General features: G+C 42.1%; 1 protein-coding gene across 2 annotated transcripts in view; it reads left to right on the forward strand.

The window, feature by feature from the left end:
• CRMP1 (collapsin response mediator protein 1) overlaps positions 1–11,921 on the forward strand; it is a gene marked incomplete at both ends in the record, with an annotated part of 50,894 nt that extends 38,973 nt beyond the window's left edge. For both annotated transcript variants that reach the window (XM_082482106.1, XM_082482107.1), the window contains 5 exons: positions 3,917–4,058; positions 5,645–5,815; positions 7,043–7,222; positions 9,894–10,059; positions 11,830–11,921. In XM_082482106.1, the coding sequence (XP_082338232.1) occupies positions 3,917–4,058; positions 5,645–5,815; positions 7,043–7,222; positions 9,894–10,059; positions 11,830–11,921 (751 nt within the window). The remainder of the gene's footprint in view (positions 1–3,916; positions 4,059–5,644; positions 5,816–7,042; positions 7,223–9,893; positions 10,060–11,829) is intronic.
• Positions 11,922–13,970: the final 2,049 nt, after the last annotated feature.

The raw sequence follows: 13,970 nt of genomic DNA on the forward strand, positions 1-13,970 counted from the left end.
GTAATTCAGGCTTGGGCAGAGCTGCCCTTTAGGCGGAGGGGCACATAGGTGTGATGGGACGCTGCCGTCAATCAGTGCCACTGTTGCAGAACGCACGCATCTCTCCTTGCACACGGTGGGTCAGGCGGCGCAGTCCACCCAACCCAGGTTTTAACTTGGCCGCCCTAATGATGCTGCATGGACGGCACTATTAACGGATGCACAGCGGAGCTCTGAGTTACGTCTGGTTCTGGTGAGAATACACAGGAATTTGTTCCGTCGTGACAGTCTGATGGCAGAAGTGGTTTTCCATAATTGAGCTTTCTGTTCCTTAAAATAAGGACAAGGAAGAAAAACGACTTTTCTGGTTTGATCCGTCGCTGTCAGCACTGTAAAGAGCGAAGCTCATTTTGTGAGGGTAAGGCTCTTAGCCAGCACATGTGAATGTGTATCAAAATGCTGGGCTCTTTACGCTGTCAGACACGGCTGTATGTTTTCTAGAAGAGAGTCCTAAAATAATAGTATTTGGGTCAAAACAGATAAACTAAAACAGCAAGAGAATTTTTAGAACTGGAATCCAAATAATGCCTTTTTTTAACACTAACATCAGAAAGACAAACTGAGGAGTCACAGAAGTTTTCGTTATGCTCCAGGCGTGCAAAAATGGCTTTTTTTTCTAGTGGCTTAAAGTCCTAGATCTTAAATGACAGCAGCTTAGCCTGCTTTCAGTTTTGATACTTTAAATCTATACTGTGAAACTAAGAAAAGAGCTGTATATTTTATCAGTCTGCCATGCATTTTGTAGGGAATTTCATGCAAGGATGATGGTAAAGACAGTATTTCGCTTTTCTACTGCACTGGTCATTAGGAGACCAATATTTTACATTCATTAAAAAATCCTTACAGCATTCTTCATCTGCAAGTACGCAGCATACTGCTTGTACCGTTTTCCCACAGAAAGTGTTAATTTTTCACTGGAAAGCCAAATGTGTAAAAATCCAGCATGTCTCGAGGGCTTTGCAGGTTGGATTTGCCTGATGAGATTTGGCCTTATTTCATCTGTGGGCCATGCACCTGAGGTAGCTTTCATCTTCCATGGTGTACTGCTGGGTTGTTGCCGCTGTGATATGCCACCTCTTCTGAACTAGAGGTGTGAGATCTTGGTGCTTCATGGAAGATGTAACCTGCCGTGAAAGCCTTGTTTACGGTGAAGAATAAGATGACGAGGCATTGATGTGGCATTTAAAGGTACACATCCTCAGCAAGTTTGCTGATGATACCAAGCTGGGTGGGGTGGCTGACACCCCAGAGGGCCGTGCTGCCATCCAGCGTGACCTGCACAGGCTGGAGAGCTGGGCAGAGAAGCAAGTGCACCTGGGGAGGAAGAACGTAAAGCACCAGTATAGGTTAGGGGCGGACCTGCTGGGAAGTAGTTCTGAGGAGAAGGATCTGGGGGTCCTAGTAGACAGTAAATTAACCATGACCCAGCAATGTGGTCTTGTTGCCAAAAAGGCCAATGGAATCCTGGGCTGCATAGGGAAGAGTGTGGCCAGTAGGTTGAAGGAGGTCATTCTCCCCCTCTACTCTGCACTGGTGAGGCCACAACTGGAATACTGTGTCCAGTTTTGGGCTCCCCAGTTCAAGAGAGACAGGGAACTGCTGGAGCGAGTCCAGCGAAGGGCAACTAAGATGATTAAGGGCTTGGAGCATCTCCCTTATGAGGAAAGGCTGAGGGACTCTTTAGCCTGGAGAAGAGAAGGCTGAGGGGAGACCTTATTATGGCGTACAAGTATCTAAAGGGTGGACTGAAGGAGGATGGAGCCAGGCTCTTTTCAGTGGTTCCCAGTGACAGGATGAGGGGCAATGGACACAAGTTGGAACATAGGAAGTTCCATTCAAATACACAGAAAAACTTCTTTACGGTGAGGGTGACAGAGCACTGGCACAGGCTGCCCAGGAAGGTTGTGGAGTCTCCTTCCCTGGAGATTTTCAATGCAGTCCTGAGTAATGTGCTCTGGGCAATCCTGCTTTGGCAGGGGAGTTGGACTAGATGATCTCTAGAGGTCCCTTCCAACTCTGAAAACTCCATGATTCCATGATTCTGCATACGTCCACTGTTAATTCCCACCACTCCCTCTTTTGCTGATGTCTTCTGTGGTGATTCCTTCATGTCTCTCAGTTTTTTAGTTGATCTGATGCTCGTCCCCGTTTGCCAGTAGAGCATATCTAGGCAGTAGCAGTGCCCCTGTGCTTAACTGGGAGGTGCTGGGCAGCTCTCCAGTGACATGCTTCAGCTTCAGAAGTCTTCTATTGGTTAGACTGGGGAGTGCAGTGCACGTTATTAAGCGTCATTAAATGTCAGAGGAGGGGGAAGATGGAGTTCAGAGGAGGTGACTCCTTTTTATCTTTCAGGTGTAGGAATTAATAGTGTGGTGTAAGAAGCGCAACATAACCTCAGGGAAATGGGCAGTGATACAGGGCCTGGGACGTTCATGTTTTCATGTTTTTTTTCATCAGAGTGTAGAAAAGAGAGAGAGGGTAAGCCACAGGAAGCTTAGCTGACAGAAGAGCGACAAAAAGGAAGAAATGGCATTGCAACCTTCCGACTTTATTATTGTGTTAGAATAAATGAATGTTTAACTGATGTATTTGGTGTAATCCTATGGAGTAACACCAGGCAGTCATTAATAATCAGGAGTAGCTGAAAGATAGCTGCCTTTTCACTATTAAATACATGGGTTTGGCTTCTGCTAAAAACTGGATGGATGGATGGATGGATGGATGGATGAAAGCATGGTGAAAAAACAGAAAATAGGCCAAAGGTTCTTCTCTGACTGTCAGCAATCATTAGGGGTGGTAGCCCAGAAAATTGCATTGCAATTATTGATGTGTGTCCCTTTTTTCCTCTGTACTTGGCTATTTGTTAGCTTGCTGGAATCTAATTTTGTGGACCAGAATCATTCGGGTATTTCAGAGCTGGAAACTTACATAATCAGTTAAAGAAAAGGATGACAGGCTCATGGGGACATCATCCTTCTGGAGTGATAGAAGAGAAATCATAGGGTGTTTTAATGTGTTTGACTCCTGTAAACTTAATCAAGACCTAAAAATACAATGTTTCCTGTGGATATTGAAGAACCTATCTTTTTTTCTTTCTATTTTTGAAAGATTCTGCGTATTGGTTATGTTCTTCCTTGTTATTCCCTAGAGCAGCTGTGATCCAGTTCTGCTTTCTGCAAAAAAAAATTCTCTAGGCTGAAAAAAAAGACTTCTTAAATAAAAGCATTATTTGGTAGCTCTTTTTGTGTTTTACTGCATGCCTTTTTCTGTGTAAGACCTTTAAGTTGGATAAATCCAGAACGTGTGTCTGACTTGCACTATGCCTTGCTGTGTTAAATTAGAAGACTACCTGACAAAAAATTTTCCTTTTTTATTTTCATGGTTCTGTTTTGGAAGGTCAGACAAGAAATACTGGTGTAAGAATTGCAAGAAAAATACACGTGCAGGGGAGAGATACAGGGAAACAAACTTGATGCTCCTGACTTCGCATTGTAAAATGTGCCATTGCTTTTCAACATGGTTATGAATTAATTTACCTTGGGAGTGGCAGACATTCCATGCAAGCTTCTGATCATATCCTTAATCCTGGAATAATCCTTTGTGCTGGTTAGTGGCCTTGTGCCTGATCTCTGTCGATAAGCAGCTGGAAACCCGGAGGAGCCGTAATCTGGGAGTTCAGGGTGCTCCTGGGGGAAAGTGGAGATGTCCAGTGCCATTGTTGCTCTTCAGTGATCTGTAGCCAACATGTAAAGGTTGCTGACGTGATTTACAGCCTGTGCCTCTGGGGTGTAGCTCGGAAGGTCCATTCACAGCTAGTCTGAGACCAAGGTAACCTTGGTGACGCCTGGTCTAAACCTTCTGTGTGTTAACTCCACAGTGGGGACCTGCAGGTGACGGGAAGTGGACATTGCCCGTATAGCACTGCCCAGAAAGCCATTGGAAAGGACAACTTCACTATGATTCCTGAAGGGGTCAATGGAATTGAGGAAAGAATGACTGTTGTCTGGGACAAGGCAGTAGTAAGTAATTACTTACTTTTATGGACTAAAAAGAAATTGAGCGTTGGCTGAATAATGAAAGCCAGGAGACTCTTGGCCAGTACTTAAGTGACTTTCTAATATATTTCTGAGAATTCCCTGAGAGAGAGCTACTATGAGGGGAATTGCTTATTTCAAAAACCTTCTCCCGTCTTATAAACTCAGAGCTGTGTTTCGCTTTTGACAGTGCAACACCATCATGTTTTATTAGACCTGAGGCTTCACAGACGACACCACTCGATTTTTCAGTGGTGTCGGAGTGGATGCTTCTCAGGGATGTAGGATCTGGAGCAGTTTAATGGTTTTGAAGCGGACCCATATAAATGTGATGAATGGATTGTTTGAATGTGGGAAGTGTCTCATCTTTTTTGAGCAATTACAAATGGATGGCAGCCGAGCCGGAGGCTAGACTATAAAACGCTTTGAAGGAGAACATTGCATGTAATTCATACCGGCATATTTTGCAGTGGGTTGCCGGTGTAAGTTAGTGATTTTTTGATGGTTCCGTGGATCCTAATATATAATGATACTCTCCTTCCTTTGTCCGTCTTCAAATATGCACCACCACCCCCCCAGCCCCATGCATACTGCAAACTGGGAAGCAGTGGTATTTACAACGCTCTCGTGAGCACTTTTCCCAGACTGTGTTTAACACCCAGGGACCACTATTAAGATTCCAAGCACAGAAGCAGCTTCAAATATCTGCCATGTAGGAGGAAAGCGGGATCAAGCACGGTGCAGCCAGCCAGTGCTGTTTCCCTTTTGTTACTCCCTCAAAGGGAAGGAGCTGCGGCACGGGCTGCAACGTGGCATTTACTTGTGGTAACATTCAGTCCTGGATGACCGAGTAGCTTATATTTTGCAAATCCTCGTGTTTTACCTGGTGGGAAATAAGTGTTTATTTAGTATTAAAAAGTTTGGCACTCTTGTTCTTCCTTGGAATGTTGCTCTTGCTTATTGCCCGGGAAGACCCCAAAATAGTCTACTGAAAAATCAAAATGCTGCTGTGTACAGCTGCTATTAAGCCACCACTGACTGTATAAAAGGTTCAGTTGGTGGTGACATTTCTCCAGGCAAGGACTTAATAACTGTGGTTGTATTACCTAGATTTATAGGTTTGGTAATACTAATAGTAGAATGGAATTAATTTGCAAGAAATGTTTCTAAAAGAGTCTGAATCTTGATCTTCTAGTTAATCCTGTAATACTCATATGTTTCTCTCTTTTAAAATCGATGAAACATTTAAATAGAAATTACTAGGACTAGCAACAAAGCCACTTGGGCATCTGTGTGTAAAGAAAGGGACCTTAGATAACTGAGCAACCTCATGGTATCGTCTGCATTAAGGTTTTATTGGCTGTTCTTTGGGGTGCCAGGAGTAACACTCACCTATTGGAAACTCCTAAGTAACGTGCCTTGTATAAAATCCCGCTTGATAAAACCCGTTTCATGTGCCATCACCTTATATATGAGCCGCATGTCTTCCCACATTTCCCTGATCACTCGGCACCCTGAATAGTAAATTCCCATTTTATAAGCATGTTTTGCTCAAGTTATATTGTTTTTAGGCCACAGGTAAGATGGACGAGAGCCAGTTTGTAGCTGTCACCAGCACCAATGCTGCCAAAATCTTTAATCTGTACCCAAGAAAAGGCCGGATTGCTGTAGGATCGGATGCTGATGTGGTTATTTGGGACCCTGATAAGGTGAAGACTATAACAGCTAAAAGCCATAAATCGGTAAGGAGAAAAAGAAAGCCAGCAAGAAAAAAGAAAGGCCACTGCTGCTTTTCAAATGTTGATCTAATTCACGTGAACACCAAATATATGGGATATAGAGGAGTGATGTAACTGCCTACTCCTATCCTGAAATGGGGAAATACTTCAGAAGATGAAAGTATTGAAATCTTACATTGGAAGCACGGGGATCGGGAAGGATTTCTTTTCTCTCTGCGTATACCATTGCACTATTTTTTGCATGCTAGTGGCAGATCTGTAATGAGGTGTGAATTATTAGGTCTGCAGCTGAGGTTAGTAAAGCTGTGATGATAAATTTAAAACCAGGTCACTTTTTTTGGTTACCTGAAAAGCACCTGATGTTATAAATCGTGTGATTAAATTAACAGTATTCTAAATTATGACATGATTAAATATTTTGATAATACAGCCCCAAGCAGCTTCATGGCTGCGATTTTCCATTTATTTCCAAAGCTTTGCCGCATACTTCTCTGCCCTTAGTACAGAGTACCAGGGACTCACAGTTGCTTTGATTTTGGCAGTGACAGGTTTTATCTTATGTGTTGTGTATCTTCAAGTTGTTAATCTTATTGCTCAGTTCTTGGTGCTGTTGGGGAATTCTTCCAAACGTTTTACTGGAAATCCAGTAACATGGCTTATATTAAAAAGGCAAAAACCTTTAGAAACTTTTAAAAAGTGAGTTTAGGTGATTTGGTTTCTATTTCTCTGTCTTGGGATCTCTGTATTTTTAAGAAAGTAATAATCACGTGCCCTTTGACCGTCATTCCCATTTAGGTTCAGGCTTTCCTGGTCCTATCTGGGCTTTTTTCAGACGGAAATATGTGTGCTGGCCCCTTTAAAATTCCCTTCCAGTCACAGCGTATGCATGGTGGGACCGTGTCCTCTGGGTATCTGGCACCTGAATCACAATTTTCCTTCTTATTAAGGCTCTCGCACTTCTAGAGGCACTGGATAAATATGGAAAGTCCTCAAAAACAAATGAGATAAAGCCCTGATGGAAAGGAAAAGTGTGATGCAGGGAAGTCTTATCAGAGAGATTCTTTAAAATCATTTCACATTGAAATGCATTGATTTTCCTTCAGACAAAAAGATTTTATGCACCTCTTAAAGGCAGTTGTCTAAAACTACGAGTATAAATACAGATTATTAGTCACTAACTGAAAGAGATCTTGTACCGAACTTGCAGTGACTATGTTGGTTGATCCCCAGGCCATCGAGTACAACATTTTTGAAGGAATGGAGTGCCATGGTGCCCCACTCGTGGTCATAAGCCAAGGGAAAATTGTGTTTGAAGATGGAAATCTGCACGTAAATAAGGGAATGGGCCGCTTCATCCCTCGCAAACCTTTCCCTGAGTATCTTTACCAGCGCATCAAAATCAGGAATAAGGTAATGTCGGATGTTGTTATTTAATCTTCTTTACAGCCATACACTCTTGGAACCACAGTAGCACATGGGGTTTAATTATTATTGTGCGTATCAGTCCGTATCAGATGGACGATATATGACTCGTTCAAAATGTGACCAAAAAAACGGTTCCTCTGCAAATGTGAACTGATGTAACTTAATTAACAGCGTGAGCTTCAGTGGGTAGAGCATATAATTGCCAGTTGTGCATAATTGCCTCATGTCCAGCTGTGCAGGCTTTTGAAGGGAGGTGGAATAGTGATAGAATTTGCTTGTAGTTAAAATTCGGGAAAAAGAGAAAGCTTCCTTCAGAGGAGGGTTAGCCAGAAGAAGAACAGATTTTAAATTGTTGCTAAGCTTTGCATACTGAACAGCCACACTGCGGAGAAGAAAAAAGCACATAAGCCAGAGATACTCAATGTATTTGGCATCTCTGAACTGTTGCTGGTGCATTTGCTGAACTGCGTATTAGCAGCATTCACAGCTCAGAAAACTTTTACTCTTGTGTTTAATAAAAAGCTTGGGAAATGACCAAGATTAACACTGGGTCACTTCCGGTTTTGAATTATATCAGCACTGCTCTGCTGAAAACCAATTTGCTTGGCACCAGTTTGGGGTTATTTAAAAATTGCTTCTTGCCACTGAGCAAGAAAGTCAGTGTGTGAGGACAGGTAACAAGACAAATCGGCTAAACCCCGTATTTTCTTTGACTGAGCGTATATCATAGCTTGTGGGGGTGGTGGCAGCGGAAATTAAGTTTACGAGCAGGTTGATAGGTTTTATCTTTCATCATTTGTCATACAAGTGCTGTCAAGCTGTGGGATACAAAAGGTCTGCTCTTCTAATGAGGAAAGGCACTATAAACATCAAATGCATCTGCAAAAGTTTTGCCAAATACCGATCAGTAGTGCACTTTTTGGTATTATTCACATAGATGACATGGGTCTTCACACTCTTCACACTCGCCTCTTAAGGGCTTAGCGTGTGGGAGTGCTATATAAATTAAATTACTATAATCTGATAAGTATATATAATATAATATAATATATTCATATACTGCAATATAAAATTATATATTAATTATATAAATAGCATTTCAATAGTGAAAACACCACTTTAAAAACAAATATCAGAGAGTGGTGTCTTATACCAGGATTATGTACAAAAGTAACTGGGCTAAGTAATCTGCACCTTGCAAGCGGGCCTGGATTTTGGGAAAGACCTTTGATTTCGTATACTTAGGGAAAGGTCTGCAAAAGGACCAAGAAAAGGACTGATATATTTTTGCTCTTGCAGCTCCCTCTGCTGCCCGCCGAGAGGAAGGGAGAGTAGATTCATGTTTGCGTTTCTTTTCCCACTATCAAATTTTATTGATTGGAAATAGTTAGAAAAACCCAGTGATGGTCACATCGGGCACCATTTGAATATGTCACTGCACAGCAAAGGAATACAGAAAAAAAGGTGTCAAACAAGGGGCTGCAAAGCTGTAGCTGCCACAGGGTAGCAGTATAAATTTATCCCTGGAGCAGGGATGGCCGTATAAATTCCTGCCTTTGAGGGGGGGTCCCTGTGAGATGGATTCATTGCTGTGATCGGCACCTGCTCTCTTCTGGGCATTGGTTTTGGCTCAGCCCGCGAGACAGTGGCTCTTCTGAGCCTGATGTCCCCGTCACCGACAGCAAGGAAGATGCATTGATTTCTGTACGAGCTGGATGAAACCCCTGCGAATAGTGTCCTTCCTGTACGGTATTTTAATTTCACTGTTAACCTGTTGGGGAAGTGGCTCTGAAACAATAATCTGGTAAGCCACACGTTTCCGATCTTTTTGATGAGCTTTGGATTCTGTGATTCAATGGCTTCGGGCTCTTCCTGAAAATTGGAACTGTTTTCTAAAAATACCGTTTCCTAGTTTCCTGTGATTTTAAGGCCAGTGAGACTGTTTTGTTTGTCTTTTCTCATATTCCTCATAGGAATTGTACAGGGATAAAAATCTAGAGAATTCAAACTGAAATCAGAGCTCAAAGGACAGATACTCTATTTACAAATAATGAAAGATGAGTCCCATGGCACAGTCTAGCGTATAATTGCTTTTCTAGTTTATGCTAAGAAATGGAAACTTCTGAAATTTTAATTTAAAAATTGCCACTACTTTTCAGCGAGTTCTAATGAGGATAATGAGATAGCTGAAGGGGAGGAGCAGAGAAAATAGAGGTAGGAGTGAAATTGCTGCAATTGGTGTTGTGGGTTTCAGTCTTGCAACAACCAAAGTGGGATTCAGCAGCTGAACCAACGCTGCTGAACAGCCTTGGAATGGATGGAGAGAGGTGACGGCGGCTGATCTTCAAATAATCATCTTAGGTCAGACCTGTTGTTCTTTTGAATCCCATTTCTCCCCATTGACTGTGAAGGAAACCTAATGAGGATCTCTTTCTTACAATTTTTATATGTATATATAATTGGAGGAAAGAAGCTTTATAATTTCCTCTATATATAAAGCAGACTGTAGCTTTGATGAGACTATAGATGTGGTTTTAATTCAGCTAATGCAGAATATAGCTCTGTGCTCAGTTGTCTCTGCCTGTAGGCAGGGGTATCATTAGGGAGCGTTACCGGAGCATTCAGTGTCTGGATTTTTATTCTCCTCTTGATCTAGGTGGGAGGACTGCAAGGAGTCTCCAGAGGAATGTATGATGGGCCCGTGTATGAAATTCCAGCTACGCCAAAATACGCAACTCCTGCACCCTCGACTAAATCCTCCCCTGCCAAAAATCAGCCCCCACCAATCAGAAACCTCCATCAATCCAATTTTAGCTTATCAGGTAAGGCAGCCTGACTCATCAGAAATGTTTTAAAGCCATGAGTATGGATCATTGGTGATAAATTTCAATTATAATTGCCTCTTTAATCAAATACTCAGGGATTATATATACTCACATAAATGCATATACTCACATATATATGTATGTATGTGTATATATATGTTTTTATACATTCTTTCTCTAGGAATATTTTACAAATTGCCAAAAATGTTTGCAATCTATTTTTTTTTTTTCTGCGTGTAGTCTTTTAATATTATTTACGTGGCCCATTACAGTTAGCTGAGGTCTCTGGTTGATGTGACCGGGGCCCCTTGGTGGTATGTACAGCTGATGGGACTTGGGTCTGGTGCAACCCACGTCGCTCAGATATCTCGGATTTCTTTCTTACTGCATCACCAGAAACTGCTAGACATGGAAACCTCAACTGTCCTTGTCCATGGTTGGCCAACTGCAGAAAACTCTTCATATACAGATTAGAGTGTTTCTTGTCCTCTTTGCTTTTGATGCCCAAAATATTTTCCATGGTACGTAAGGAACAAACTGGAAAATCATCCTTTGGGGTTGTTGGAAATAATTCTTGTCTTTTGAAGGTAATTACAAGTGTGTCAAATCCTTACACTTCAAAAGTCTACAGCCCAATTGGTAAATAAATGGCTTCTTATGATGTTATGAAAGTCACTGGATTTTCTCCCCTGCGTGAGCCGATGGTGGAGTTTTCTCCCTGACAGATCCTGTCTTTAGAAACTAAATGAAATTTCTGGAAGAAAGCCCAAGGAGAGCAAATATTTTAAAAACCCTTCTAGTGAGTTGAAGTATATTTTTGCCCATATCTGTATGTGCTCACCATGGCCATGGGGCCATGGTGAGCACATACAGATATGTAAAGCTATAGAAAGGAAAAAAAGGGCTTAGAAATTTGACCTCTAATAACAGATAAGTGGGATTTTCATAAGCATCTGAAGCTGTGGTTTGACAACCTACTGCTGGATCTAGGTACTACCAAGGCATCTAGTGGTATGAATTTGATCCGAATCAGGCAAACGCACATTACTGTTTTCTTACGAGATTAAGCAGAACCAGAGACTACAATAGCATTTAAAATGATCCTACGCTTTTATGGTAGTCTTACATTGCCTTTAGGAAGCTGAGTGTGATGAGACAATGTTTAGCATGGCAGAAAGCTTGCTGTCACCTTAAGCTTGACCTTTCAACATTGTTTGAGGTGGGTATGAGTTTAAACAGCAGTTTCAACAGCAGTTTGAAGTGGGTATGAGTTTAAATCAGCTCAATGCTACTTGCTTTATGGATTTATGATCACTGACATCAGATTTACTGTACTGTTGACCCATGGACTCGGTGGGGACAGGTATGAAAAATCCACTCTGCACGTATGTGTTTCGTTTTTTTGGTTTTTTCCAAATAAACCGGTAATATTTTCTGTCAGGGTCTGATCTCATGAAGGAAGTCTAGTCTGTAGGCTGTCATCCCTGCATGGGCTCTTAAGTCAGTGGAAAACAATTCCCCATGTAGGATGAGCATCAATCTGATCCCAAACATTTCAGCCTACACTCCTCGTTGAAGACAACTGGAGCTAGGCGCAGAAATACGCCTTGAAGGCCTGTTTAGCACTTCAGTCCAGGGGTCTGGCTCCAGAGAAACCAGCTGATGGTGACGTGAAGGGCACATAGCTGGCACTAGCCAGGTAACATCTCACCGCTGATGTTTTTCTCCTTTTCATAGCTTTGTTTCCTGATTTTTCTCTTGCTGCAGGAGCTCAGATAGATGACAATAACCCACGCCGTACTGGCCACCGCATCGTGGCACCTCCTGGTGGTCGCTCTAATATTACCAGTCTTGGCTGAAAAATGATGATGGACAGAAACACAAAGATGAAGGATCATGGGAATAATGTCTGTTCCTTTCAATATCTGTGTTATTGAACCCACAGTTTTATTTGGTACTAATGGAAATAAAAAATGAAATGTCTTTCTTTTTTTTTTTGTATAGGAAGAGGTGATAATAGTGTGGTGTGTTTGCTTGGAACTACTTGCCTCACAATTGTGCTTTCATGCCATAGTCACCTTAAAGCATGGTGCTTCCATTGCCTCTTTAGTGACTACAGGTTTTAGCTTCGTCTCGTAACTGAATGATGGTTCCTTTGCACCCTTTCGCTGTATTAGAGTAGTTAATGCATGTTACTGAGTTATTTATGCAAGTTGCATTCTGTGAGTGAGTCCCTTTAGAACACGTTGCCAACAATTGACTAGACACGATGCCAAGATTAATGTCCGTATTTGAGAAACACCACCAAAAACACTTATGAAGGAAGAAAATGGCCATCTCGAAAGTATGCAGTAGAGTAGTATAAGCAGCTTCTGTTTCATCTTTAATTTATTATAAACCCAAGAAGCACTTCTCTCAGACACAGAAAATTTTCGGGACATGTAATGACAAATGGTCTGTGTAGCACCTGTCTGTTCCCACTCGGTATGTTCCAAGTCTGTGTCCTTCTTGTTTCCATTTTAGACAGAGCCATAATTTATACATACCAATGCCATTGCCACCCCTGCAGGGATGTCTCCACCTGGGCAGTAGTGCTCTCCTTCTGCATGAGATTTTTGGTACTTACAGATAATCCAAGTTGCCGTCGGATTTTTAAAGTTTTTTGTACAAAGTTTTTCCTTTGTAATCACATGCATTTTTACTTACTCTACTGTATCAAGATCTACTAGTTGTGGTTCAATTTCTGAATTCAAAGCTTGTGAAATAAAGGAAATGAATTGATGGGTAAGCGTCTTCCTCTGCTTTCCAGTGCTGTTGCTCAGTGACTGAAAATTTAGAATGGAGAAAACCAGGAGAAATTGTCTTTTAGGTTGACATCGTGTGAAAGAAGGAACCTCTTTAGATCACAAGGGGTGTTAAATGTATAGATGTCTGCATATGCATACTATAGCATGCTGTAATCTCTGTTAATTAAATAGAGCTCATAGTAAAAATATACTTGCCGTTTACATTGCAGCAGCCTCAGTTTTGGCCAAATGAGACCTAAATTCTCTTTCTCCCAAGACGTATTAGACTGCGTCTGATTTGCTTGAAATGGTAGTTGATTGCCATCATTTTCCTCTGTAGTACAGAACCACTGCTGCGCTCCAGTTTGACCTAAACTATATTTGACTTAATACTGGTTTTCTCTGCTGACTGAACCGGGACAAGTGTTTAGGCATGGCATGAAAAAGACATGCTGCAGGTAGGGTGAGGAAGGTGGACTTGTATTCTGACTCTCTCACAAACTATGTAAAGAAACCTTTTCTATCACTTTTTACTTGTCTGATTGCGTTGCAGATGTTGTGGGAGGCATGGGCTGTGGTGGAGGGTGGGGTGCTATGGAATTAAGTAGGTCAGCAAAACGCCTCCCCTTGGCCTTCTACCACTTTGCCCTTCTCTACGCTACAAAGCTGCACCAGGAAAAGTCTTGTAGCGGCGCGATGCCAGTGTAATGGTTTTATCTAGCTGGGATGCTTGAGCACTTAGCACTGGTCCATCCTTTCCACGCAGCGATAAATTGTGTTGGCACAGGGCACGTGGTGTACGCCAGTTGCACGTGGGACATAAAGGTCTGGGAAAGTAGCCTACACAAAGCCTGTGATCCTATTCTGAAGCCGGTACACTATCACCTCCAGCTTGCCCAGGAAAGGAACCGCTACTCTGGAAAACTCCGTTTCGGTCAACCTGCTCTGAAAACCTGGCAGCAGAGCTGGTCGGAATAGCCAGATTTTCTTTTGGCTTTGGCTTTGGTCTGAACCAGTGAAGAAATGCTGCAATTCAGTCAGCAGTGAACTGAATTGATTGCTCCCAAAAGAAGAGAAAAAGAAAGCTTTTCATGAACAATCCCTTCTGCCAAGGATTCAAAT

This window comes from Vanellus vanellus (assembly GCF_965231255.1).
Source record: "Vanellus vanellus genome assembly, chromosome: 4".
Lineage (NCBI taxonomy): Eukaryota > Metazoa > Chordata > Aves > Charadriiformes > Charadriidae > Vanellus > Vanellus vanellus.